General features: G+C 36.7%; 1 protein-coding gene across 4 annotated transcripts in view; it reads right to left on the bottom strand.

Annotated features, from left to right (window-relative positions):
- dlg1a (discs large MAGUK scaffold protein 1a) overlaps window positions 1-26,989 on the bottom strand; it is a 126,008-nt gene that overhangs the window by 4,371 nt on the left and 94,648 nt on the right. For 2 of the 4 annotated variants that reach the window (XM_046860886.1, XM_046860913.1), the window contains 7 exons: window positions 23,603-23,759; window positions 23,406-23,508; window positions 14,583-14,697; window positions 9,917-10,093; window positions 5,049-5,115; window positions 3,515-3,611; window positions 377-418 (listed from right to left, as the gene is read on the bottom strand). In XM_046860886.1, coding sequence (XP_046716842.1) covers window positions 377-418; window positions 3,515-3,611; window positions 5,049-5,115; window positions 9,917-10,093; window positions 14,583-14,697; window positions 23,406-23,508; window positions 23,603-23,759 — 758 coding nt within the window. Of the gene's footprint in view, window positions 1-376; window positions 419-3,163; window positions 3,189-3,514; window positions 3,612-5,048; window positions 5,116-9,916; window positions 10,094-14,582; window positions 14,698-23,405; window positions 23,509-23,602; window positions 23,760-26,989 lie in introns of all 4 variants that reach the window. The other 2 variants (XM_046860896.1, XM_046860906.1) reach the window with 1 other exon arrangement.

Raw genomic sequence — 26,989 nt, 5'->3', positions numbered from 1 at the left:
AATATACATATACATATATACATACATACAGTACAGTGAAATTCTTTCTTCACATATACCAAACTGTCAGTAAGCTATTTATTTATTTATTTATTTATTTATTTATTTATTTATTTATTTAATAAATAAATAAGCTAGGGTGTGAAAGCAGGGTCAGCCATGATAAAGCACCCCTGGAACAGAAAGCATTAAGGGCCAAGAGTGGCAGCTTGGCGATACTGGGGTTTGGACATTCTAACCTTCCGATCAGTAAACAGGAGTTTTAAACACTGAGCTAGCACTTTCCTTATGCAAAACAAAGAGAGAGAAAGTGATAGTAAACACACATCTCAAAGACAGACAAAAGAGCAAGGGAAATCAAAAGGGAAACACTTACGGGAGCTACTTTCACTATCACTGGCATTAGAAGTTACATGCTCTGAAATAAAAAAAAGGGCAACATAAGCAGCACTACAGAGCCACAACAGAAAACACAAGGCAGGAGGTAACCCATGCATACTCAGTTCCAGTCTGGAAGGCAAGGATTCTTTGATTTAACATACCAGATCAGCACTATTAAACAGCACTTACAGTATTTACAGTATCTACTGTAGCAGTATGGGGGTGTTAAAATGGTGGGAAACAGCAGGAAAAATGCCTTCATGAATGGAACCGAGATTAAACAAAGGACGCATTTTAGTGACCAGCAGATGGCAGTGTTAAGGATCTGTAAAGCCCAGGCAACCACTAATCAGCTCACACGTTCGAGTTTGATTCCTCCTTCTGCTGCTGCAAGTTCACACCACTGAAATAGAACGAGCAGTGGTTTTTTTTAATTTATTTATTTTTTTATAGAAATGGATGAAAATTTTGGAAATGCAAAAAAACTAAACGCTCGCTCACATGTTATAAATTATTCTTTGTGCTATGCTTTTGATAGCATGGCATTAATATGGTTTTCAGGGCATCCTAACACTGCCATAGTACACTGCACATTCAGACAAAACACCACCATAACCAGATGTTTGTGTAAGACTGCAAAAACAGACAATGTGTAAAACTAATTACAGTACCATAACCCTTTAGAGGTATAGTCAGTAATTGTTGGGAAAGTTTGTTAAAAATAATGGTACTATTCAATACTTTTCAATCATATTAGGCTAAAAGACTTGAATAATGCACTAGAGGAGCTTTCTAAATGATCAGGCAATACAATTGATGAAGAATTTGACACAAAAGGCACTATTTTTGCAATGAAAGCACAATGTGCTGGTTAACACTGGCATGCTATTTATTTACTATTTAGGGTGTATGAAAGAATTTTGCTCTCGGGTGCGCACTGTTGCTATTAATGGACTGTTGGTGGACGCTAATAAAAGACAGTGAATTTTTCTCTCCATACTTCTCCATTTTGGTTTAAAAATGTATCACCCCTTTCAGAGCAGATGTCAACATACATTTTATCCAGAGTGAAAACATGAACTTGTTATTGTACTTAAGTAGCTTCATGTATATGTACTTTACTGAAGTAGTTACATTTGGGGAGACTTTTACTTAAACTCCACTACATTTCAAAGTCAAATTTTTTTTACTTTTTACTAAAATTAATTTAGCAAAATCAGGTATTATGTATGAGTGGATTAAAAACGTAACTGGTCAAGCATGCTGCAAACCACCAATCCAGGTAGAGCATGTGCTCTGCTTTGAACTTGTTTTGATTGCAGTTTTTATTAAACTTTAACTTGCAACTTAAACCTTAAACCGAAACTGCCGGCTCTCAAATCCTGTTAGTTTGTATAGTATTAAAGGAAATTGTTTATCTTAAAGTTTTTGGGCTCATGATGACTGTAATAGATATCAATTAGTGTTTGACCAATTCATATCATTCTATCAATAGACTGGTGTGCTAAGAGTAACATTAGTCTTTTCACATAAACTGAGTTGATTAAGCTACAGTCTTGTAAAAAAAATTTAATTTAAGAGGACATTTTAGCCATAATAAATCAAAGTACTTTAAATACTTAAGTACAATTAAAGGCAAACACTTTTGTACTTTTACTCAAGTGAAAGTTTAAAGGGAGTACTTTTACTGGAATAATATTTTACCGAGTGTATTTCTACTTTAGCTTTATTTTAGTATTTAGCTACTGCTAAAATCTGATAGAAATAAGTTATAGTCATTAAACAAATCAGAGAACTGTGTACTCAGTTCTTAAAGAGTAGAGGAGGAATCAAAGAGACATACTGCTCTTGGAAAATAATCCAAATTCGCACTGATGATCACAAAGCTTTCAGAAATATAAGATACGTTGAAATTCTGTTGTTTTTGCATGTGATTTAAAAAAAAAAAAGAACAAACAAAAAAAAAAAAAAAACACTGATGCGCTTTGAAGGACATACAGGGTGGGTGTATGCTTTGTACATAGACAGGTGTACGACTTGGTTTAATTCGTCTTTGTTGTCCCACAAAAGAAGCACACTAGTGTTAAGTGTTTTGCAAAAGCCTCTGAAATGCAAAGGAAGATGACTTCGGTGGGAATGTAACTGTCAATCATGTAATAATTCTCCTGTCACTGTTGTGAAACAACAAGACTCTGTGCTCTGATGTCTCCCGTAGCTTCTTAAGAATATGTTCAACACATAACAGGACATAATTAAACGCTCAAACCCACTGGTATTGAATTTGGTACTCTTATTTTGATGACAAAAATGTGAGTCACTGAAAAACAAACAGCGGCCAGGTATATGCTGTAATACTGCACAGCTAATTTATCGTTGGAAAGCTATTTAGTGGAAAATATAATGTAACAGTAGTGCATTAACACTACTTCATAAGCATTTGAAGGGAAATAATGTGCTGAGGGACCAGACAACATATGGGAATCTAATTTAGATCTTGCTTAAGATAAAGAAATTATGAATTATATAAATTAATGACTATTTCAAATCTATCAAAATAGGATTTAAGCTCTGATAACTGTACAAGTGTCATGATGCTGCACTGGTATTTTATGTAATATTTAAAAGTAATTAAAAAAACAAAAACACTTGACATTTTTTTTTTTTTTTTTTTTTTATAAAGGTCTTCTACATGAAAATAAAATCGAATCTTTTAAACCATGATTTTTGCTGCTGAGAAGTGAGCAGGGCGAACCCAAGACTTCAGGAGTCTACAATGACTTACTCAAGCCTTTGTCGTCACTCAGGTCCTGTAGGGGGATTCGTCAGAGAGCACACAAATAGAAAAAAATCACAAAAATTAAGGTTACTGAACTTGCACTAAGCGTTACAGATTAACAACCAAACCCCCATACTGCAACAGAAAAACACTTTATCAATGCATGAGATTTGCTCATGATACATCATAATATAGGATATATAATCATTTTTAAATAAAAACATTAGGAGCTAAAGATCTATAAATTCTGTAGTGATGTTGAGTCTGGTTACAGTTGCAGTATGGGTATGAGGTGTTTTGTCTGGCGGTTAGTTGCTGCTTTGTCCTGCACTGTCCAGTGTGCGCAGGTGTACTTACGCTCCATATCGCTTGTTTCCCACTCGCTCTGTTCCTTGCTCTTGTTGAAGAGGAATTTATGTGAAAAGATGTGCTTTTTACGCTTGCCATTGAGTGACTGTTGAGGAAGAGAGGGAAGGATGGAGAACAAAAAAGAGAAATGGAAGGGAGGTGTCTGCTGCACGTGTGAACAAATGCTTATCTAAATCCCATTCATGAGCGCATGTGCATGTACACTAACAATCTTAAATTTAAATAATATCGTTTCAGCATTTGGCAGATTATCCAAGTGGTCATGCCCACAGGACACTGCAATTATACTAAATCATATGACAGCTTACCATAGTCTAAGAAATATTATATATATATTTTAGTCCAAAAAAGTTTCAAATAAAACAACTACACGTAGACAGACAGACAGACAGACAGACAGATAGACAGAGAGAGAGAGATAGATAGATAGATAGATAGATAGATAGATAGATAGATAGATAGATAGATAGATAGATAGATAGATGTATTAATACAATCATAGAAAATCTTTTGTTGTTTTTGTTATTATTATTATTATTATTATTATTATTATGTATTATAACTTAAGTGCATGCAAGTGCATTATTACAAATCAGATTATTTCCTATTCACTGATATATTTGGTAACTGAAGGCAGGACAAGGAGAGATCACTGACTACCTGCTTAAAGAAACTGAATACATACGTATTGAAAGTTCTTTAAGTATGTATTAAAAATGAATTGTATTATAAATTGAAAGGAATATGGTATGATGCACTTATTTTATTCGTAGTAACTATTATGAGATGAAATACACTGCTGTTAAATCATTAATTTTAAGGCCAAACAAACCTAACTGTCTAATTAATGGATTTTAAAGCTGAGGTGTAAAAAAGGTAGCAGGAAGTGAACTATAATAGAAATAAGAACAAAGAAGAAAAATCAGAAAGCAAACAGCCCAGAGGAGACAAAAGAGACCTGGAAAAACCACCACACAGGAACAGGGCAGTTTTACATCAATGGCAAGCATAATTCATTTTGTTTGTTGCTTTGTGGTTTACGTGAGCAGTTCATGCATTATTTAATTCGGTGTTGCATTGGGATATGTGGTTGAAAAGTGAACTTGAACTGTTAAGGTCAGTAGTGGAGAACAGAGCAGCAAAGACATGAAGGTTAACCTGTCACATGCTTCAAACAAGATTCTTACAAGCATGACTTGTGCAAGAAGGATAGCACAATAATTCAGGTATTATTCAAGATATCAGCGTTCTGATACAATGCACTGGTTTTATATGTAAAATCTTTAAAAGATATATAAAGATATGAAATTGTGCCTATATGGCACAAAGTGGAAAATCAGCTGACAGCTCTGTGTGATACATTAACAAAGGAACAGTACATTGTATTCAACTTTTAGCTGTGAGTATGCACTGTTCATCTAAACATATGAACAAAAGTGTACCTGCACAGATGGTTCTGTACTCTATATTATGTCTAAATTGAAAATCATTTCATAAAAGCATTTTTGATTGAGTGATGTACCTCTTTGTCCCGAGACTTGGAGTTGAATTTGACCGTCTTTAACCTGGCCCTCTCTTTTCTCTCCACCCTGATGATCAGAAAGTAAGAACAGATAGTTTACAGAATGTTCATTCCAAATGTAGCTTTGAATGTTGATAAAATATTATGAGCCTGAACTGTTAATATGTTTACTACTTACTATTATTTTTGTCTTATATTATGGTCTGGAAAAACATGTTATAATGTTCTTAAAATTAGGTTTTAAAAGCAATTGCACCAATTGGCTCTTTTAATCAAGTTTCAAATATGATGCTAGTAGTAGCAGGACATTATATTTTTAGCTTATATTGTAACTTCTCCTAAATGTACATTGTCTTGAGCAAGATCAATATCAATAAGAGACAAATAGCAGAGTGTTTGGCTAGTAAATTAAACAAAGAAACGTTATGAATGCATGATCGTGATTGGTTAATCCTGCTTTTTATTATAGCAGCTAGTAGCCAATGAAATGCTATTGTATAAATAAATAAATGTATAAACAAGTTCATTAGATGGTTGAGATAGTTAAACATTTATTGATGTCCATCCAGCCCACCATAAACATAATAACAGTATAATTATTGTTAAAAACACGTTATCTGTCATGTGTATATATCAGTGGCGGGCGGTCAGGGCCAGCAAAGCCTTCTCAGAAGCACTGACCTGACTACATTCACAACCTAAATTCATGAAATTTTATTAATTTATTCCCAACAGTCTATTCTCTTTATTTTGTAGTGTTTCTCTTGGCTGCACTGCTTCCAGTACGTGTATGTGGATGTGATTTGTTTGTCCAATCAGATTTCAGCCTCTATGTGCTGCCATGTCAATCTAATCTGCCCAGGGCCTTCACAATCAGTAGTGCTGCCCAATGTACCTTAGACTATATAAGCAATGGGTCTGTTTCTTTAACGAATCAGATTTAAAATTCGCCTCACAGAGCCAGCTAGCTGGCCCAGAAGCTAGCGTCAGCATTTTTCCGTCCTCTGATTGGTTGGTCAGAGGAAACCTGTTACAGCCAAGTTCGACAGGCAAAACACGTCTGTAGCACTCTGCACACATTAATACATCAGTTAGAATTTTTTACGCCCACAGTGGCTGACGGAGGAAGAGAGATTGATTTGGTTTCGTACATTTTTAAAAATTAATTTTTAGAAAAGCTAGACATCATGAGGAAAGGTCGGCCAACCTCGAAGCTAGCTAGCTTGTCTCAGCCCAGGAAATGGTTTGTTCTACACTTTCAGACCAGTGCCTACGAGTGGTACCACTGGCTTACAGCCTCTGAGGAGCGGTGCAAATTATGAGTATACATCTCTGGTGAGTAGGTTGTATTGTATTTAGATTTTGATGTTTTTGTCATGTTATTAGACAAATATTGATTCTGAACTGCTCCAGATGATGTAGGTGCACAGTTGCTGCTGTAGTGTAGAGGTTTGGAGCTTGCTTTAGTAAAATGATATTCACCCTCCATATGCGACTTGCCTTTCACTCTCTAATGTCACGCGTTGTTATATTGCGTTTTTTTTAGACTATTGATGGTTTCTAGAATGTACCAAATGCACGGCCCGCCACTGGTATGTGTATATATATATATATATATATATATATATATATATATATATATATATATATATACAGTGAGGAAAATAAGTATTTGAACACCCTGCTATTTTGCAAGTTCTCCCACTTAGAAATCATGGAGGGGTCTGAAATTGTCATCGTAGGTGCATGTCCACTATGAGAGACATAATCTAAAAAAATAAATCCAAAAATCACAATATATGATTTTTAAACTATTTATTTGTATGATACAGCTGCAAATAAGTATTTGAACACCTGTCTATCAGCTAGAATTCTGACCCTCAAAGACCTGTTAGTCTGCCTTTAAAATGTCCACCTCCACTACATTTATTATCCTATATTAGATGCACCTGTTTGAGGTCGTTAGCTGCATAAAGACACCTGTCCACCCCATACAATCAGTAAGAATCCAACTACTAACATGGCCAAGACCAAAGAGCTGTCCAAAGACACTAGAGACAAAATTGTACACCTCCACAAGGCTGGAAAGGGCTACGGGAAATTGCCAAGCAGCTTGGTGAAAAAGGTCCACTGTTGGAGCAATCATTAGAAAATGGAAGAAGCTAAACATGACTGTCAATCTCCCTCGGACTGGGGCTCCATGCAAGATCTCACCTCGTGGGGTCTCAATGATCCTAAGGAAGGTGAGAAATCAGCCCAGAACTACACGGGAGGAGCTGGTCAATGACCTGAAAAGAGCTGGGACCACCGTTTCCAAGGTTACTGTTGGTAATACACTAAGGCGTCATGGTTTGAAATCATGCATGGCACGGAAGGTTCCCCTGCTTAAACCAGCACATGTCCAGGCACGTCTAAAGTTTGCCAATGACTATTTGGATGATCCAGAGGAGTCAAGGGAGAAAGTCATGTGGTCAGATGAGACCAAAATAGAACTTTTGGGTCATAATTCCACTAAGCGTGTTTGGAGGAAGAAGAATGATGAGTACCATCCAAGAACACCATCCCTACTGTGAAGCATGGGGTGGTAGCATCATCTTTGGGGTGTTTTTCTGCACATGGGACAGGGCGACTGCACTGTATTAAGGAGAGGATGACTGGGGCCATGATTTTGGGGAACAACCTCCTTCCCTCAGTTAGAGCATTGAAGATGGGTCGAGGCTGGGTCTTCCAACATGACAATGACCCGAAGCACACAGCCAGAATAACCAAAGAGTGGCTCTGTAAGAAGCATATCAAGGTTCTGGCGTAGCCTAACCAGTCTCCAGACCTAAACCCAATAGAGAATCTTTGGAGGGAGCTCAAACTCTGTGTTTCTCAGCGACAGGCCAGAAACCTGACTGATCTAGAGAAGATCTGTGTGGAGGAGTGGGCCAAAATCCCTCCTGCAGTGTGTGCAAACCTGGTGAAAAACTACAGGAAACGTCTGACCTCTGTAATTGCAAACAAATGCTACAGTACCAAATATTAATACTGACTTTCTCAGGTGTTCAAATACTTATTTGCAGCTGTATCATACAAATAAATAGTTAAAAAATCATATATTGTGATTTCTGTTTTTTTTTTTTTTTTAGATTATTTCTCTCACAGTGGACATGCACCTACGATGACAATTTCAGACCCCTCCATGATTTCTAAGTGGGAGAACTTGCAAAATAGCAGGGTGTCCAAATACTTATTTTCCTCACTGTATATATATACACCTCTGAGATAGCTATGTGTCGTGTGATTTTCTCATGACTTTTTCGGGCCAACCAACATTTAAATCGCTTATATCGAGATGATATGCATGCAAACAGAACATTAAACCTTGGATTTTGTTTTTACTATGCCACCACACAAGTAACAGTGTCTCAATACAAATTACATGAACCGGTTTAAATAGTATTAGAAGGTGAACAGTGTACTACATGGGCAGTGTAAACATGGGCATGTAAAATTACTCATTGGAATTTAGACTCTAACTCAATCGTTCAACACATCGTTCAACACATTTAATTACATTAAAAAGGGCCACCATGTTCATTTTCCAGAGGCTCCCGTATCAGAACATCTCACACAGCAGCACGCAAGCGACTGACATCTCATCACACGCCGTGCAGGTGAGAGACAGAAAAGCGGGAGCAGCTAAACCAAACTGGGTGAGAAGTCAATTATCAGTTCTTAATCCAGCTCGTCTGGAGACAGAAAGTGAGAGCAAACTTTGTTTTTTTGACACCGGAAAAAAATGCTTTATTTAGAGAGTGTATTTTTAGCTGTGGGATTTGCCGTAAATATACCGATATTCTTCAGTGTGGTAGTTTAAAGATGATCCATAACAACAGAGCAAGTTTAGAAAATGTGGCATGAAGATGACAAGTGCAGACTGAGTTATATATTAGGATTTCATGTAAATGACTTTCATGTAAAGGATAAAAAAGACATACTGTAAGGGTGTTATGTATGCACAGTATGATGCAAAACCAAATGACTGTAAAATGCAATAATTAATAGGAACTACGGTTTAAATTTTTTAATGTGTGAATAGCGATTTGCCACATTTTTTTTTTTTTTTAAAGATTATGTAATAATTTATAGAATAGTCCAAGAAGAGTAAAATGTGGATAGTTCTCTGAAATTATGAAACGAGAAATTGGGCAGTATCTGTTATTCAGTGTGCATATAAAGTTTCATGTCTTCTAATTTATTAAATGTAATAGCAGTTCCTCTTTAGCATACAATCAGGGATGCAAAAATGGATGGAATTTTTTTTTTTAAACTCACAAAGCTACATACATAATGCTACATACGTAATATAAGATTTCACCAGATATTATAAATAGACATCTTTTTTGCTAAAGCTCTTTTACAATTCTGCATATGATGGGGCTGAAGGTGTCAGTTATGACTGTAAGCTGCTCTCATGCTGGTTTATAGCAGGATATTTCTGCTCTCACAAGAGTTTAGCTGCCACTCACCACATAGCAGGAACTAAAAGAGCTAATCTTAAAAGAGCTAAATATTTAAAGTGGGGGAAAAAGTCAGTATTGAGTCACTAGAGAAACTTAAAATTATTAAAAGATTCCAAGACGTAATTATTATTCTAACATAATCTGGATCTGTTTCCTTTGCTAGACAAAAATGCTGATTTTTTTATTTCATTCGCTTTGAGAGAGTATGCATGTTGAACCAATTTGGTACCTAAAATCATAAAAGAAAAATGAGCACAACCCGAAGATCCTCATATATAAAAAAAAAAACCTGTATAGCAGAGAGACACTAGGGACCAGGGTGAAGGGAATAACATAAAGCTAAGTGCTGTAGGACAGTACCTTCTCTTGCTGGGAATGACTCCGATCTCTTCCACCTCTCCACTTGTGGTGACATTGCGTGCCTGCCACCACTCATCGTCTGAAGCATTCAGGACATGTAGAATGTCCCCGAATTGGAAGTTTAATCCTTGGCTCGGGAGGCCAGAATCCTTCGTCCTATCATAGTCGAACAGGGCTCTAAAGCCAGATTTGATAAAACACAGTAATCAGAAAATGTTATTAAGTCAGTCTGTCTCTGCAATGCTTAACAATATTTTTTTCGGCTTCTCCCATTAGGGGTCGCATATTTTTTTAAATCCGACCAATATAGAGTGATTCCCATGCTATTGTTTTCATCACTTTTTTCAAATTGTATAGTTCAAAATGTAGAAATTCAGTTCACTTATCACTCTGTTCTAATCCACTAATGTGATCAGTCAAGTGGCGTCCCAAGAGTGCCTACATGTCCTATAACTACACTGGGTCGTTTCGTTGGTTGTATCACTTTCCTCTGCCACATAAAATTCCACTTGCTAGTTCAAATTGTTTCTACAATAGTTTAACTGACATTTTCATGGATATATCTATAGTGTTGAAATATGAAAGATCATGAATAAAGATAAAAAGTGTAAAACAATGCCAGTTTTACTGTATGTACCTTTCACAAGAATGCAGAAATCCATGTGTGCTAAAAAGCTGCTCCATGAACTGGATATAAAACTGGTATAACCACACTCATGATTGTATGGCATATGTATATATCCACTTCATTTTTAATATCTGAAATAATTTTTGATTATAGCTCCCTATTTTTTTCTTTCTTTCTACACTTTTTTCCTGTAGAATCCGCATTTCTGTTTCTAATGTCTCCACTGGGGATTTAAAGTAGGCCACTTCTGCAATGCATATATGTATACATGTGCAACCGTGTGAGATTTGTGCAACCGCATGCATGTATTCCCAAACTGTCCTTAGTAGCTACTTTCTGCTCATTCATCAATAATGAAGTGCTATGTTCATGCATTTTGAATGGAGAAGACAAAAAAACCAGAAACGTATAAGATTTCCAATTAAAATTTAGAAATATAAGATTGTAAATGCATCGTCTTTTACTTGATTAAATTACCTAAATATCACATCAATGAAAACATCTTACAGCAAACAAAAACCCATTAAGTGATGTTGCATCTATTCCACACATAAAGGACAGAGACCCATTCAGACCTCTCTTTAAGTTGTCTGGAGTTTTCCTTTATCTAAATCTTGGTGTAACTGCTGAAAGAAATCTGATTACTCAGCCTGCCAATTAAGTGGAAATAAAGGAAATACAATAAAAATGGTTTCCATCTTTTGGCTTTTTATTAAATTCAATATGCACAATGAGTGTAATATTATTGTAGCTGCTGAATCTGACTGTAATTACAGACATTTACAGGTTTCAGTGCCACACAACACGTCCTAACTGCCTTTAGCCCCTGATTACATAACAACACAGCAAATTGCATAACAATAACATCCTAATAAAACCATTTCCTTAAAAATATCTTAATATTATTATACAATAATGAAATGTATAACTTGTAATAATGTAGTAACGCAAATTATTTTAGTTGTTTTTTTAATTCAAAAGCAAAAGCCCAATACTACACTGATAAAAATTATTTGTTTTTGGAATGTTGGCACAGACTGTAATAACAGATGTCTGTGTCACTATAGGGGCAGTAAATCTCTTTTTTTTTCATCATACCGGATTCATTTTGTGAAAAGTACCAGATTAGGGCTTACTGTTCTTGCTGCCTTGCAAAATGAAGCATCTATTGCATTAACAGGGTCAGGGACTAGCCAGGAAATAAATCTTTTAAATATTCAGTAGATTTTTCTCTAATCCAATAAGGCAAGTGTTTAAAAATGAAAACTCCACAGAGCAGGCTGTACTGCACCAGGACAGGACTCATTTGACCTAAGATATAACATGCAAGAAATGAAACAACATGGTGTGCTTTTGCAGCAATGATGCCACCTATAACAGCAAATTCTGTTATGCCTTAATCCTCTTATACCACAGAAGTTTGGTTTTATTTTCCCAACACTTAATACATTTAAACAGTTTTTTTATATACACATCTTGTAAATTTAATATTGTGTTTTAAGATTGAAACTGCTGAAATGATTTCCTCATTAATTGCCATTTGTAACCATAACCAAATGTGGAAGGTAGTTCATAGACACTCTAATCTGTCCTAAAACTAGATAACAGCTAAAAACACAATCTTGAAAGCAACACCTAATAGGATACAACAGCACAACACTGCAGGAGAAACTACAGACTGGTGCAATAGAGACAAAGAAACTATGGATTTGTATTGTATTCATATAGGCCAATGCAAGCACCTATAATGCTTTGTCTATTCCAAGCAGAATATACAAGCTGTATAGCAAAAAAAAAAAAAACCCACACACACACAAAAAAAATAAACCAACCACTCGATTTTGGTAATATTGAGTGTCTAAATATTAGGTTAGGGTTTAAGGTCTTTATAAAGTCTTTACTTCAAAAGGCAGAATTAGCTGTGACTGGTCTCAACCAGCACCTGTTTTGAAACAATCAGCTTTAAGCAAAGTCTCCAATTATTATTATTATTAGTTTTCTGCAGTGAAAGAAAAAATCCATGATAACTGATAATTTATTATCCTGAGCAAGGAAGTCTCAATCCCACCTATACTGAAAACTTTGCACCAATCATTTACAGGTTTACTGTACCATCTGACAGATGCCCATGTCCATCTCATTTATACAACTTGGCAGATGAGGTTTAAGGGACCCAAAAGTAGTGATACTGAGATTTGGGATTTGATGGTGTTGCTGGGATTTGGACTCACGACCTTCTGACAGAATCCAATGTCTTAACCACTGGGCCACACTTCCTTCAAGCAGAATCTCCATATTGAGATTTTTTAGAACCAATGTTTCTGCACTTTTAAGAAATCATTGCGGTTCGATTATTACAATAAACATTACCAGGTGTTTTTTTTTTCTTAGGAAATTAATCAAAGGCAATACATTTATCAACTATTGCACATCCCAAGTGTTTTGTTGTTCTTATAGAGCAGCAATTCTAACATATTGATTACATGTTTTCCCTTATTAAAGTATTGTACGTTGTATCTACTCTTAATTACATTTCATGTTATAAAAATCTCAGTAAAACAAGTGTTTGTTTTTAATTAATTTAACAGCTTTAAATACTGATTCGATCAATGTCCTCTGTTTTACAGTATCTTTTTAAAAATGACAAAAATGTCCTCTGTCCTAAACACTTCCTTGTGGCTTTACTCTGACTGTTCGAAGCAATGAAACTGGAGACTCTATCCCCAAATTTCGCCCTGTAAATGTTCACGCTGATTGTCTGCAATTTGAGTCCCAGTTTGAGTTGTTGCTATATAAATAATAATGTATGAGAATGAGCTTATAAATATAAAACTGTGACTTGCCTTGTTGCCAAAAATCCTGCCTGGGTTGCTGTCACTGAACAGCCTCTGACCAATCAGATTCAAGAATTCAAACGTGTTTGTGGTATAACCATATATATTAGGAATGCACCGAAAATTCTTGGCCAAAACCGAAAACCGAAAAAGAGGAAAGCAAGGCCGAAAACTGAAACACCGAAAGAAATTATGGCAATTATTATTACAATTGCATTTATGGCTATGACTGTGTACTAACCTTACTAAAATCAAGGCATTTCAATTGCATAAATCAATATTAAAGTTTTAAAGAATAAATCAATTACAAATTATGAAAATATTTATTTATAGCACATTGCAACAATGCACAGGATAAAATAAATTAAAATTCAAACTTAAATGTTTAACTTAAATGCACTCATGTGTACATTAAATAATAATGTACAGGCCCTCTGGCCTGCTGAAAGGTTGTAAAATTAAATATGTTGTTTCATAAAAACAAAGTGCATTCAGAACAAGTGCAACCGCTTAAAGATACAATACAACACTATCACTGGGAAACTTCCTGCCTTTTCAAAACATTCACCACAGACGGAGTGCGCATGCTCGGAGGGGTTTTGCTTTTCTGTGCCGCGTTCCTCTCATATTCAGCATAGCGATCGGGATGTTTGGATTTCAGGTGATAAATTAAACCCGACATGGAGAAAGTCTTTGCAGACGCGCCTCCTCTTAAAATTTCGGCATTACATGTTTTGCAAATCGCTTTCCGTGGGTCTTTCTCAGATATACTGAAATACGTCCACACCGCAGACATGTTGTTTTAGACATGCACGTGCAGGCCGCGGTTTCTGTTTGCGTCATCACAACAAACTGTTTCGGACGTGTTTTTCGGTGATCAAAGTCTTTCGGCCGAAAACCGAAAATGCACTTTTGGGCGATTTTCGGCCGAAAGTTTTCGGTGGCCGAATATTCGGTGCATCCCTAATATATATTAAAAAGCATACAGCTAATTAAAAACTCAGACATTTTCTTGTTTTTAAATGTTGATATGCAATATAATATATAATAATAGAAACACAAAATCTGTAACAATATAGTGAAAGTTCCAAGCTTGAAGAAACCTGTGAAAATGTCACTGCTGATACAACACAAGGTGATTTGACCTTCAGGACAGTTCACAAGAGGCACGGTTTAATTATCAGAGAACCGAGGGAGATCTCACCTGATGTAGAGCGTCCTCTTCTGGCTGGTGCGAAGCGAACCAGAGCCTGAACTGATACTGCTGTTCATCATCTGCTCACGGAGATCATGGATTTTAGCTTCAAAGCGGCTGTACTCTGAATAGAAAAAGAAAAAACAAGCAGTGGAGTAATTACAGTTTATCATGTGTGATGCATGATTAATAATTAAAATAGACAGAACAGAAGCGAAGCAGGGAGACTAAGAGAGAAAGTAAATGAGAGAGAGAAAGAAAGAGAGAACATTACACTACTACCAAAACAAAGTACTTGAACTTTTTGTTGACAATTACCTTACATGAATATACACACATGCACCGCTGAGCAGCTCGTACTGTTTACTGCTAAAGTGATAATGATATCAAACAGATTCATTAAAACCGGAGGACAGTCTGGTACATTTAGCTGTTCTGACTGACTCTTAGCTGCAGCATGTGAAAAGGTTGTACTCTTGCAAGACAGCCAAAATGTTCTCAATGAATTATTTAATTGCCTTAACCCAATTTGTTTGCTAATGCCCTTTCCTGCACTGTTGTGAGACAATAGAAACTGCAATATCTCTTGCAATATAAGTAAAATATAATAAAAAAAAAATGTATTAGCTCAAAAAAAAGAATAAACACCAGAAAAAAACTCCCAGCAAAAGCAGTCGTAATTTCCCACAAAAAAATACAAGCACGAGACAGACATCCAATCAGAATTAAACAGAATTCAAACAGGTTCACTGCAATCTTTTATCCACTGATAAATCTATTTAGTCATTTAATCCTTCATACTCACATTTCTCTTTGCTCTCTGCGGGTCGAGTGGTTCAGATAAAAGTATGGATGAGAGCACAGTGAAAGCCTTTCTGCTACTACTCACTCATGTGCGAGAGCAAAGATGCTGTGGTGCTGAAGGCCAACTCCCAATTCACGCTTAGCTGAACTATGTGCTCGATGAACTATGTGCTCGATGGGTGTGTGTGCGCAAGAGAGAGAGAGAGAGAGAGAGAGAGAGAGAGAGAATTTGTACTTCTAGTAGCTAGGCGTAAAGCCTCTTTCTGAGAACCTACAGCAGGGCACCATAACAGATGCTAATGAACTACACACAGGCACTCATGCCCCTCCCAGCTCTTTTTGTGTGTGTGTGTGTGTGTGTGTGTGTGTGTGTGTGTGTGTGCGCGCACACCCACCCCCTGTTCACGTTAAGTCAGTTTGTGTGCTACAACAGTTTATAACCTAATTATGCTATGATTCTGCATAATTGTATGATATCTTTCATTTCTGCTTTAATATTAATGCCATTTGCGGCCCTTCGATGAACACTTGTTATTCTTTTGGACAACTTTCATTCCCTAGGGTTCCCATTGGCTCATCTCTACCTCACCCTTCCTTTACAGCGCTACTATGTACCATGCACTGTTTCTTGGTGATTAATAACTCAAATTTTTTGTCTCATATATCACTGAATAAAATGTCAAGGAACAATCCTCCTATACAAAACTGTGCAACATCCTATTATTATCAGGTCAATTTAAACAAGCAACGACCAAAGCCTCATATCTTATATACTCGAATTGAATTGTTCAGAAAAATAAGACAGTAAAAAAAAAAAAGCAACTGACCCCTGCATAGCTAACGTTCTTTCTGCAAAAATATCTATATAATCTAAATTCGGCATCCAGAGCTCACAAGGGGACCAATATTCTTCTATCCACCTACACAATGGCACTATTAAAAGTTTATTTCTCCACAATCTTTGTAAAAAAAAAAGAGCCATTACGAACCATTATGTCACATAAAATTGAAGCAAGATCAAAACTATAGTGAAAAATCGATGCAGATAAAACTAATCTCACAGCATTAATATGAAGAGGAGCTCACAGAGAACAGCGGCTCATGCAGACCCTCAATCCCTCGGGATTGCACAACGTTAGGGAAATGAGAGCAGTGATGCAACATGCTCAAACAGCCAGTGACGGCTGTGCTGCATGTAATTAAGATTATAGTCCCGCTCATGTATACTAAAATGTCCTTGTTTTAAATAATGTTTAGCATTTCGTGCCTGGAATGAACATATCTGAAGCAAATGTACAATACTACTGATGTCCATGTAAAGAAATCTGAAGTTTCCATTAGTTTAGATTGAGACTAAACACGCCCCCTTTTAGCCACTCCCCCTTTCCAGGCAAATGCTCTAGCTTACTAATGAAACTCACCATTAATGAATTCAACACACACTGGAATATAGTATATGATGATTATATACTAAAATATAAGAACAGTGTTATCATATCACAGTAATTGCATAACTACTTTTTTGCCAAACTGTCTGGATGTAAAATGTTCAAAAACCTTTTGCCTTTTTGTTCCTGAGGCTATTTTTGTCTGTAGCAATCGAATAAGGAAACTTTCACTAAATATGACATTAAATAGTGAATAAACGTATGCTCGTGTGTAATTTGCTGCCCCATCTTGCTATAAAAAAGAGAATAATAGCATGCAATAACTACGTTACAAACCTATTCTTTGCACAGTCCCTGAAGGGTGTGAGTTCTAATCAAAGTGCCCACCATACAGAAAGTGTACTTTTGAGATTTCAGCTGTCTCTGTCTTTCTCCGGTGGTCATGGATTTCACTCACTTTCAACTAAAAAAAAAATGGAAACAGATTTGAAACATGGACTAAGTTGCTCACAAGCTGGAATTTACATTGCATTAATGCATCAGTGACGTGTCTGGTGCAGACTGAAACGCTTAAAATAGGAACAAATGCGATCTTCATGGGCTGCGCGGTGTGATGCTCCAGCTGCGTTCACACATTCCAGTGTTGTGTGAGAAATTAAAAAATTTCCAAAGGCGAAGGGAGAGAGCAGAACATAAAACAAACCCACCAATCCCAGGCCAAGAGCACCGCAAAGCTACAGCTCACTAGAAGAAACAGCTAATCCTTTTCAGATTAGAGTCAATTCCCTGGAAATACACAAGAGCCAGAGAGGGAAAGAGCGTTCATCCATCAAAATGAAATATTAGAGCACACTTTCATCCAGACTGCATTTAAAATAAAATCTACAGACTGATCAATAACACATTCTTTCGTTTCTAAATAGCTTTTGTATTTGAGAAAATGAAGCGGTGGAGCTCTATCCTATAAATATTGCAGTAGACATTCAGGAAACACATGCGATGATGAAATTGATGGTAATCTTAAAGATCTGAGTCTCAGTACAAACCCTGAAGAAGAAGAGTGATTTAACATTACAATAATGTATCAAAGGCATCAAAGCTTCAATTCCACCAAAGGTCATTCTTCTTAATCTTGTATAATCATCTTCAGTACTGTACCTTCTCCCAGTTTCTACCTAGTCTCCCATCAAGGTAATGCAATGCAAAAGCCCATCTTCTTCTACACACAATATTGACTAATTCTTTACTCATCTCCTTTACACATAAAAAGAAATTTTCCCAGAGTGTGACAGTGTGTTAAAGTCTTAGCGCTGCCGCTGCTAATGCGTTTCAGCACTTTATAATCACAGATTTTTAAATAGTCGAGTTGACAGGCATGCTCGGAGAAGGAATTTTCCAGACATTCTTGAGGAATATGCAGATTAATACGTGGTTTTGACAGCACTGGCTTTGTTTGTGATGCACAGAGAGTGCCCTTTAATGCAATAAAATTTACAAATATTGCATTTTCTTCCATCACATTATTAAATCAAACCCTTAGTCCCATCTCAGCAGGGTTCAATATTCATGTGTTTAAGTAAGTCGGGTTTTTACAAACAGTAAACATGTAGAGGACAAAAAAAGCATGCACTTCCCTCAGCTCTAGACATCACACAGAGATAAGAGTGCGACTGAAGTACTGATCCTCAATGCCATTAAGTTTTACAGATCAAAGCAGAGTGCTTTTGGATGTTGGCTGTGCTCTGCCTGTCTACAGACACAAAACAGGACCCTTAGATAATGGGACTCTTAGCAGGTGGTGAAGCTTTTGAAGGAAAGGTGAAAGCAAACAGCCGTCTTTTTACATTCTTTTAGGGGAAAGTCAAAAATAATTCCATAATAACAAAAACAAAAGCAGTAAAGTATAACGCTCTGGATTCATCCCTGAAAGATTTTGAATTTGGCTCTGTGCTTCGTCTGCACAATCTCCTGCTTGATTAGGCGTCCAAGCCTAGCTCATGGCGACAAGTAAGACAGCACTGTTCCACTGCAGAACTCCCACAGGAGAAACGCTGAGACCTCCACACACCTGAGCCCACACCCAGCTCAGCCAGCACAACAGTGCTAAAAGTGCTAATGAAACGCTATCGAGACGAGCGTGACCAAAGCTCCTCATGTTATTCTGTGGCTTACACAACAGTTACGTTTCTGCTTTAGCTTCTGCAAGACAGGATATAGTATAAAATGGAATATTATTCTAGAATCTAAGAAAGCAAATATCTTTATTTATCTATTAAAAAAAAAGATGTCTATTCTGAGGACAGGGACAATGTCTATACACATTCAAAATGCAGTTTTCCCATTCTGCTAAAAAGATGAGACATCAATTGAACAGTAATTACTTAAATGATAAGATAATTATCTATCTAAGATACACTATATAGCATTAGCTGAAAATGACAGATAAATAATAATTGTCTACAAGTACCCTACACAAAATAATCATCCGCTTTGAAATCCTTACTTCCCTCTTCTTGAAGGAAGCCTGGACAAATAAAGGCACTAGAAAAGTGCAAGAAGAGAAAATGACATAAATGACTACCCCTACTGTGTCGACTTCTGCCCCATGCACCATGCTGTCTTGAGGCTTACAAAAATAGCTGTGATTGCACAGCCCTCTTAAAGCCTCCGATTCCATCCCAGCCAGGCTGGTGAGCTAAGACTTGGGGCACCAAGCCCTTTGTTAAGCAGCAAGATTGTGGGAGCAACCTATAAACCTGAGCTGGCCGAAAGAGGAGAGGCATGGGCACAGGAAGTCAGACTCAGGAGCCATGCTAAGACCACAGCTTTCACGAAACTTCGTCCAACTTCAACACAAATAAACAAGCACTCAGACACGCGCATGGCATCGCTGTGACAGGACCATGTGCGCATACCTTTAATTAGATCACAGAGGATGTCTCAAGCCAAAACTCTGCTGGACCACCACCTGACCCGTGACACTCTCATAAACACCATTTCCAAGCCTGCAATCTCTTTATTGAAGCAAGGCTTCAGCACTTCACTGGGTTTAGAAACAAAGCTGATCCAAGTCACGACAAAAAACACCAAATGGAGCTATATCAGTGCTCAGCCACCTGGTCCTCAGCGACCAGCACACGCTCATAATTAAACCATCAAGTTTGCAACATCACGCTAAAAATAGATCTACGTTGCTTGTTTTTTTTGCCAGTTCCAGGTACCTTCTAGTTTTTGGTCCCCAAAACTATTAACCTTTAAATCTTTAAAGAGTTTGTTCCACTAATTAAGATTAATTGATCTCTTGTTCCTAGCATCAGGAGCTAAGCTATGTCTTCATTTTATTTTCAAAGGCCATTATGAATAAAATGGCTTTCTACTGCATTCTTCAATGAACAAATACACACTATTCACACCACATGAAAAAGACTGAAAAAAGCACAGTACCATTGTCTTTTAGGTCCGTAGAGCTCAAAATATTGTTTAAAAAATGAGCACATAAATTACTAAATGCACCACCCTGGTTAGCAGCCCTAAATGATATGGACAAAGGAACATAATATACAATAAAGGTGTATATTGCTGTGTGAGCGTATGATCTCTAATCTCTTCTTAAATGCAAAAAAGATAAAGCTTTCAATCTCTAAAGAGAAAGCCAGGGGAAGGAAAAATATCCCAGAGATGCAATGAAGAAATCTTCAGTGAAACAGTTCTTTAGTACAAGGTCTCCAGGTGTGATTACGCACTGAAGCGAGGGCGAGACTTTAACGCAGTATTTTAGATCCAAAATCTTTCATATCCTTCACAGCAGTATTCAACACACCCACAGCACCAAGAAAACTAAATCAACAAAATCAGCTAAATTATAACCATTTACTGAGGAATACTTGTATTGTTTCATTCAGTAAAAATAGTACTTCTGTAGACACCTGATTGCTGACAAGCTTCTAACTTCTGTACTCCAAAACAATGTTAACAATCTAGTTAGTCATGCAGTTAGCGTGATCACCTAATTCCCAATCGTATATTTCAAACTACAGAAAGACTAAAGACTATGGCTTAAAGGATGGTTAAACTTAATAACGTACACAACTTTTTGGTTAACACCAGCAATCCAGCTGTGTTTGTGGTTTACATCAGCAGCACCGTTTCTAGGCATAGGCAAACTAGGCGGTCCAGGGGGCGCTAATGACCCTGGTTGCACATGGTGCGAAGTGATTACTGCCCCAATTGGCCTCATGTAGTGCTTGTTTTACTTCTCATTTTTAACACAGTTAAGATCTGCCAAATAGCCAAAGTAAAATGGAGGTCACTTAAAAGTGGTAAATAATAAAATGTTATGCTACTATGAACTGTTACAGCGCTGTGGAGGAATTTAGGTCCACTCATCTTTGCAAAATTGTTGTAATTCAGCCACATTGGGGGGTTTTTAATCATGAACCGCCTTTTTTAAGGTCAAGCCACAGCTTCTCAATAGAATTCAGGTCAGGACTTTGACTAGGCCACTCCAAAGTCTTCATTTTGTTTTTCATTCAGCCATTCAGAGGTGGACTTGCTGGTGTGTTTTGGATCATTGTCCTGCTGCAGAACCCAAGTTCGCGTCAGCTTGAGGTCATGAACAGATGACTGGACATTCTCCTTCAGGATTTTTTTGGTAAACAGCTGAATCCATGGTTCCATTTATCAAAGCAAGTCTTCTAGGTCCTTAAGCAGCAAAACAGCCCCAGAGCATCACACTACCACCACCATATTTTACTGTTGGAATGATGTTCTTTTTCTGAAATGTGGTGTCTTTACACCAGACGTAATGGGACACACACCTTTCAAAAACTTTAGTCTAGTCAGTCCACACAGTATTTTCCCAAATGTCTTGGGGATCATCAAGATGTTTTCAAAATTAAGTCAAGCCTTTATGTTCTTTTTACTCAGCAGTGGTTTTCGTCTTGGAACTCTACCATGCAGACCTTTTTTGCCCAGTCTCTCTTTCTTATGATGGAATCAAAAACACTGACCTTAATTGAGGCAAGTAAGGTCTGCAGTTCTTTAGATGTTGTTGTGGGATCTTTTTTGACCTCTTGGAGTCGTCGCTGTGCTCTTGGGGTAATTTTGGTCAGCCGGCCACTCCTGGGAAGGTTTTCCACTGTTCAATGTTTTTGCTATTTGTGAATAATGGCTCTTCCTTGGGTTTGCTGGAGTCCCAAATCTTTAGAAATGACTTTATAACATTTTCCAGACTAATAGATCTCAATTACTTTCTTTCTCATTTCAATGTCTAGCTTTTGAGGACCTTTTGGTCTACTTCACGGTGTCAGGCAGGGCCTATTTAAGAGATTTCTTGATTGTGAACAGCTGTGGCAGTAACCAGGCCTGGGTGGCTAGAGAAAGTGAACTCAAGTGTGATAAACCACAGTTTTAACAGGGGGGCAAACACTTTTTCACAAAGGGCCATGTAGTTTTGGATTAATATTTAAATTAGTTTGAAGGTCTAAAACATTAAAGTGTGGCAAACATGCAAAAAAATAGGAAATCAGGAGAGGGGCAAACACGTTTTCACACCACCGAATATGCTCTATGCATGCTTTAATTACAAAAACATCCAATCACCTTCAACACATTAATATCTCTTTTTTTTTTTTTTTTACAATTCCCCCCACTGAATTTTCTATGCATCTTTTTTCTTTTTTTATAAGCACTCATCTTTTTCTAATGTAGTAGGTAATAATAGCGTATTTAATCAATGCAGCCCTACCCTAATGACCTCATCTAATGGAGCTTAAGCAGCCATGCTATTATCTCCCAGTTTTAAGACATCGCAATGTTCATCAAAAACTCCCATTAAAGATATGATAAAAAATTATTAAACATGCAAGCTTTCTGTGTATGGCCTGAATGCAAATTTCATGGTGTTTAATGAAGGCAGTCATGCAATGATCATCAATAGACTTAAGAGTAAATAGAAAGACAGAGAGGCCACTGCTGATAACAGTCCTAGCTGATGTGTCTGATAATGAAGAAAATGTATGTCGACATATTAGTCAAATCCTGTGTTTGTGTTTGTTACATACATTTTCTTTTTCTTCGCCCGTTTATAAGATGATCAATGATAATGATATAAAGCACAGTAAATAGTAAATTCCAAAATATCTGGCATCTTTCATTAATGATCAGCAAAATAAACATGCAATGAGTGATATTAATTTAGAAACAAATCAAAGAATTTGAGTATTTGTCTAGGGTATTTATGCGTATATTTGAGGTTTCTAAAATGAATATTTGGTGACAGCTCCTCTTGGAAGAATAAAGCATTGAGCATTATTCTATAATATCTAACCAGTTAACACTCTAACACACTTTATTTTAGAGATTAAGTGGCTAGATTTATGTGTTTTTCCTCTATCGTTATAGAGGTAAATATATCTTACATGTAAAAGAAGCATGAGAATAAAACAAATTACTGTTTAATCATATTTGGGACAATTTATTTTAAATATTCTTTGGTGCTGCCAATATCTTTACTATATATGTTTAGATTATAATAGTTTTTGGTTAGAACTTGTAGTTCTTCCAAAGTGGTGTGCAATGTTCTTATCATAAACGCTACCAATAATTCTGGATTTGACCACCTAAGAAGTCATATATTTACCCTCAGGTCTGTACTGAGCCACTAAGGTGACGGTCTGACCAGCATTTTTCAAAGCAGCAGCTGCCTGCTCATGAGTCGCACTGCGGAGATCCACCCCATTTACCTGCAACACACACATACACACACGTGAAGACATGACACAAAAGGGAACGTGTAAGAGTTGGCAGAAATCTCTATGAGCTCTCTATGATTCTTACAGAAATGATGCGGTCTCCCTTCCTCAGTTCTCCACAGAGATCAGCAGGCCCTCCAGCCAGGATAAAGGAGATGAAGATACCCTCTCCATCCTCTCCACCCACAATGTTGAAGCCAAGCCCTGTGGAGCCACGGTGTAAAACCACTTTCCTAGGCTCCCTGTTTGGACAAGGTGGTAAGACGGGTAGATTTTTTTTATATTATACCAGTGCTACATATGTTATCGAGTAAACATTTAAAAAATGGATTAACGTACGGTTATGGCCAAAGTTTGTGCGCACCTAACCATTTCACCCAAATGTATTTTTTGAACATCCCATTCCAGACTTAGCCAATCATTGCTGTTATAAGAACCTCCACTTTTCTGAAAAGGTTTTCCACTAAATTTTGGATCGTGACTGTGGGATACTTTTGTGTTTATTCAGCCACAAGAGCATTAGTGAGCTCAGGCATTGATGTCAGGCACTGCATTTGAGGACAGGGCTTTGTGCAGGCCATTCGAGTTTTTCCATTCCATCATGATAAGTAATGTAATTATGGAAGTCACTTTGTTGTGAAGAAACTTCACCCTTTAGTTCCAGTGAAGGCAAACCGTAATGCTACAACATACAGAGACATTCTGTACAGGATGTAGAATAGAATAGCCTTCACTTGTCATATATGAATTACACTACAGTGAAATTCTTTCTTCGCAACTTTCTTACTTGGAAGCTGGAGTCAAAGCTCAGGGTTAGCCATAATACGGCCCAAGAGCGGGAGCTTGGCAATACCAGGGCTTGAACCCCAGATGTTCTGATTAGTAACCCAGCAACTTAACCACTGAGCTACCACTCCTCCACTTAAAAATGTCTGGTTTGTACAATTAAACAAACTGCAAAGTACAGCAAATTAAGTACTATAACTTGTAAATGTGCAATATTATAGTTAATAAAGTGTCAATGTGTCATTTGTAAAGTGAATTTGAATTCTTGGATGTTAACCCATATAGATATTCATTTAGTTAAAAGAAGTGTTTGCATACAAGAATTCAAATTTCTGACAAGGACTCTGCAAAAACATTGCCAATCATGAAACGATTGCCAATGTATATGTAATCTTTTAAACACTTATTCCTATATCCTCTTTGCAAGCTTTCATGGGAAAACACAATTACTAAATGCATAAATGCACATAATTTATAACATGATTCATTGTAAACAAAGCCTTTGCCTTAATGATGCTATAGGTCTATGGCTATTTATTTTCTGTCAATGACTATGTCTCCATCTAGTGGACATCCACTAAAGTGGACAAACAGTGATAGTGCTGAAATTAGATTAACTAGATCACACAGTAAAAAATCCCCATCTCCCTTTATTGCATATGCTATAATTAACTGAAAAGCTACAAATATTGATTCAACAACCAAACAAATAAGTAAAAGAGAGAACTGGAAAGATTATTGCTCCGTCTGAGCCTCTAGATGGCAGAACAACTACGACTTTTTTCTCCTTCCAGGACATTCACTCACCGCCCCACTATGAAAATAACTGAACAAAATCCATCAACAAAAAGTGCAATCTAAGTGCAGAGAATGTAATGTAAGTCCTTGTAGAACACATCTCAATGATTCAATGGCTTTCCAAAGTCTTAGTTTAAATATTGCCATGTTTGAATTTCATGTATGGGTTGGACTATAGAAGCATTAGATTTTTTTTCCCCAATTAATTTAAATGCATGACAAATTTTATGACGGCACTCTCTTGATAAGAAATACCTCCATTAAAGTGGATTAAAGATACTAGAGTGTTCGATATGAAACCCCCCGCCAATCCTTTTTCCAACCATTACCAGAACACAGCTCAGCCATCTGTGGTCATGCTGACTAGCAGCTCATATTGAAGAATTCTAATAAAACAGACATGAATTGTAATAGACTGCAATATAATGTGCTAAGCTGCACTCAAAATCAGGCTCAAAATGAATTTTACATCCTCACATGCCATGTGGATACTGCTGCCCTTTCTTACTCTTTCTTACTCAAATGCCATCATGTACTTGTAGTCTATAGTAAAAGTTTTACGAACATAAAAACGAAAGACATTTAATTTAGCTATTTATCTCTCTCTCTCTATCTTTCTCTCTCTCTCTCTCTCTCTCTCTCTCTCTCTCTCTCTCTCTCTCTCTCTCTCTCTCTCTCTCTCTCTCTCTCTCTCTCTATATATATATATATATATATATATATATATATATATATATATATACAGTGAGGAAAATAAGTATTTGAACACCCTGCTATTTTGCAAGTTCTCCCACTTAGAAATCATGGAGGGGTCTGAAATTTTCATCGTAGGTGCATGTCCATTGTGAGAGACATAATCTAAAAATCTAAATAATCTAAATAATCTAAAAATCCAGAAATCACAATGTATGATTTTTTAACTATTTATTTGTATGATACAGCTGCAAATAAGTATTTGAACACCTGAGAAAGTCAATGTTAATATTTGGTACAGTAGCCTTTGTGTGCAATTACAGAGGTCAAATGTTTTCTGTAGTTTTTCACCAGGTTTGCACACACTGCAGGAGGGATTAAAAATTAAAAGTAAATTACAGTAAATTTCAGTATTTACTAAATTTCAGTAATTACTGTCAATTACAGTAAAATCATTGTTGAGGTACCGAATCATAACATACTGGCTTTAACACTGTGCTTTACTCATCAGCTATTCCTCAAATGCATGTCCTTATAGGCTTCATACATTTTTGTAACTTATTTGAAGGATACTATTGTTATGGTTTTCAGGTTAGAATGTGGCATCTATCAGCTTGGAACAAGAGAAAAGATTCTGATAAAATGTAACCAATTTTACCTCAAATGTGGCAATATTCATATATAAAAAAGAAAACAGTATATATATGAAATTGAGTTTAATAATTTAATATGCATTGCAATTAGTGTAAAGAACTCATATATACAAACGTATGTATGTACGACTGGTACCACCTTCTCTCAGAATGAGAGGTAACCATACTTTAAGGCTCTTCTCTGTTCTGGCACCGAGGTGGTAGAATAAACTTCCTCTAGATGTCCGAACAGCGGAGACCCTGACTATCTTTAAGTAACGGTTGAAGACCTACCTCTTCCTGAAACACTTAAATTAGCACTTTCCAAGTTTGCTTTGTAAAAATCAAGAGTTATAGATAATTTATATTAAGTTTGTAATCTTGCGTGCCAGTGTAGATTTATTCATTGCTAGAGACTCAAAGCACTTTTGTACGTCGCTCTGGACAAGGGCGTCTGCTAAATGCCGCAAATGTAAATGTACGTCTGTATAATTTAATTACGCCAGAGTGCAATAAAGAGCAGTGAGGTCTATTGGACAATGACAAAGTGCAGACTGAGAGCA

Source organism: Silurus meridionalis, chromosome 1 (assembly GCF_014805685.1).
Source record: "Silurus meridionalis isolate SWU-2019-XX chromosome 1, ASM1480568v1, whole genome shotgun sequence".
Lineage (NCBI taxonomy): Eukaryota > Metazoa > Chordata > Actinopteri > Siluriformes > Siluridae > Silurus > Silurus meridionalis.
This window is presented reverse-complemented; position numbering and strand designations above follow the sequence as displayed.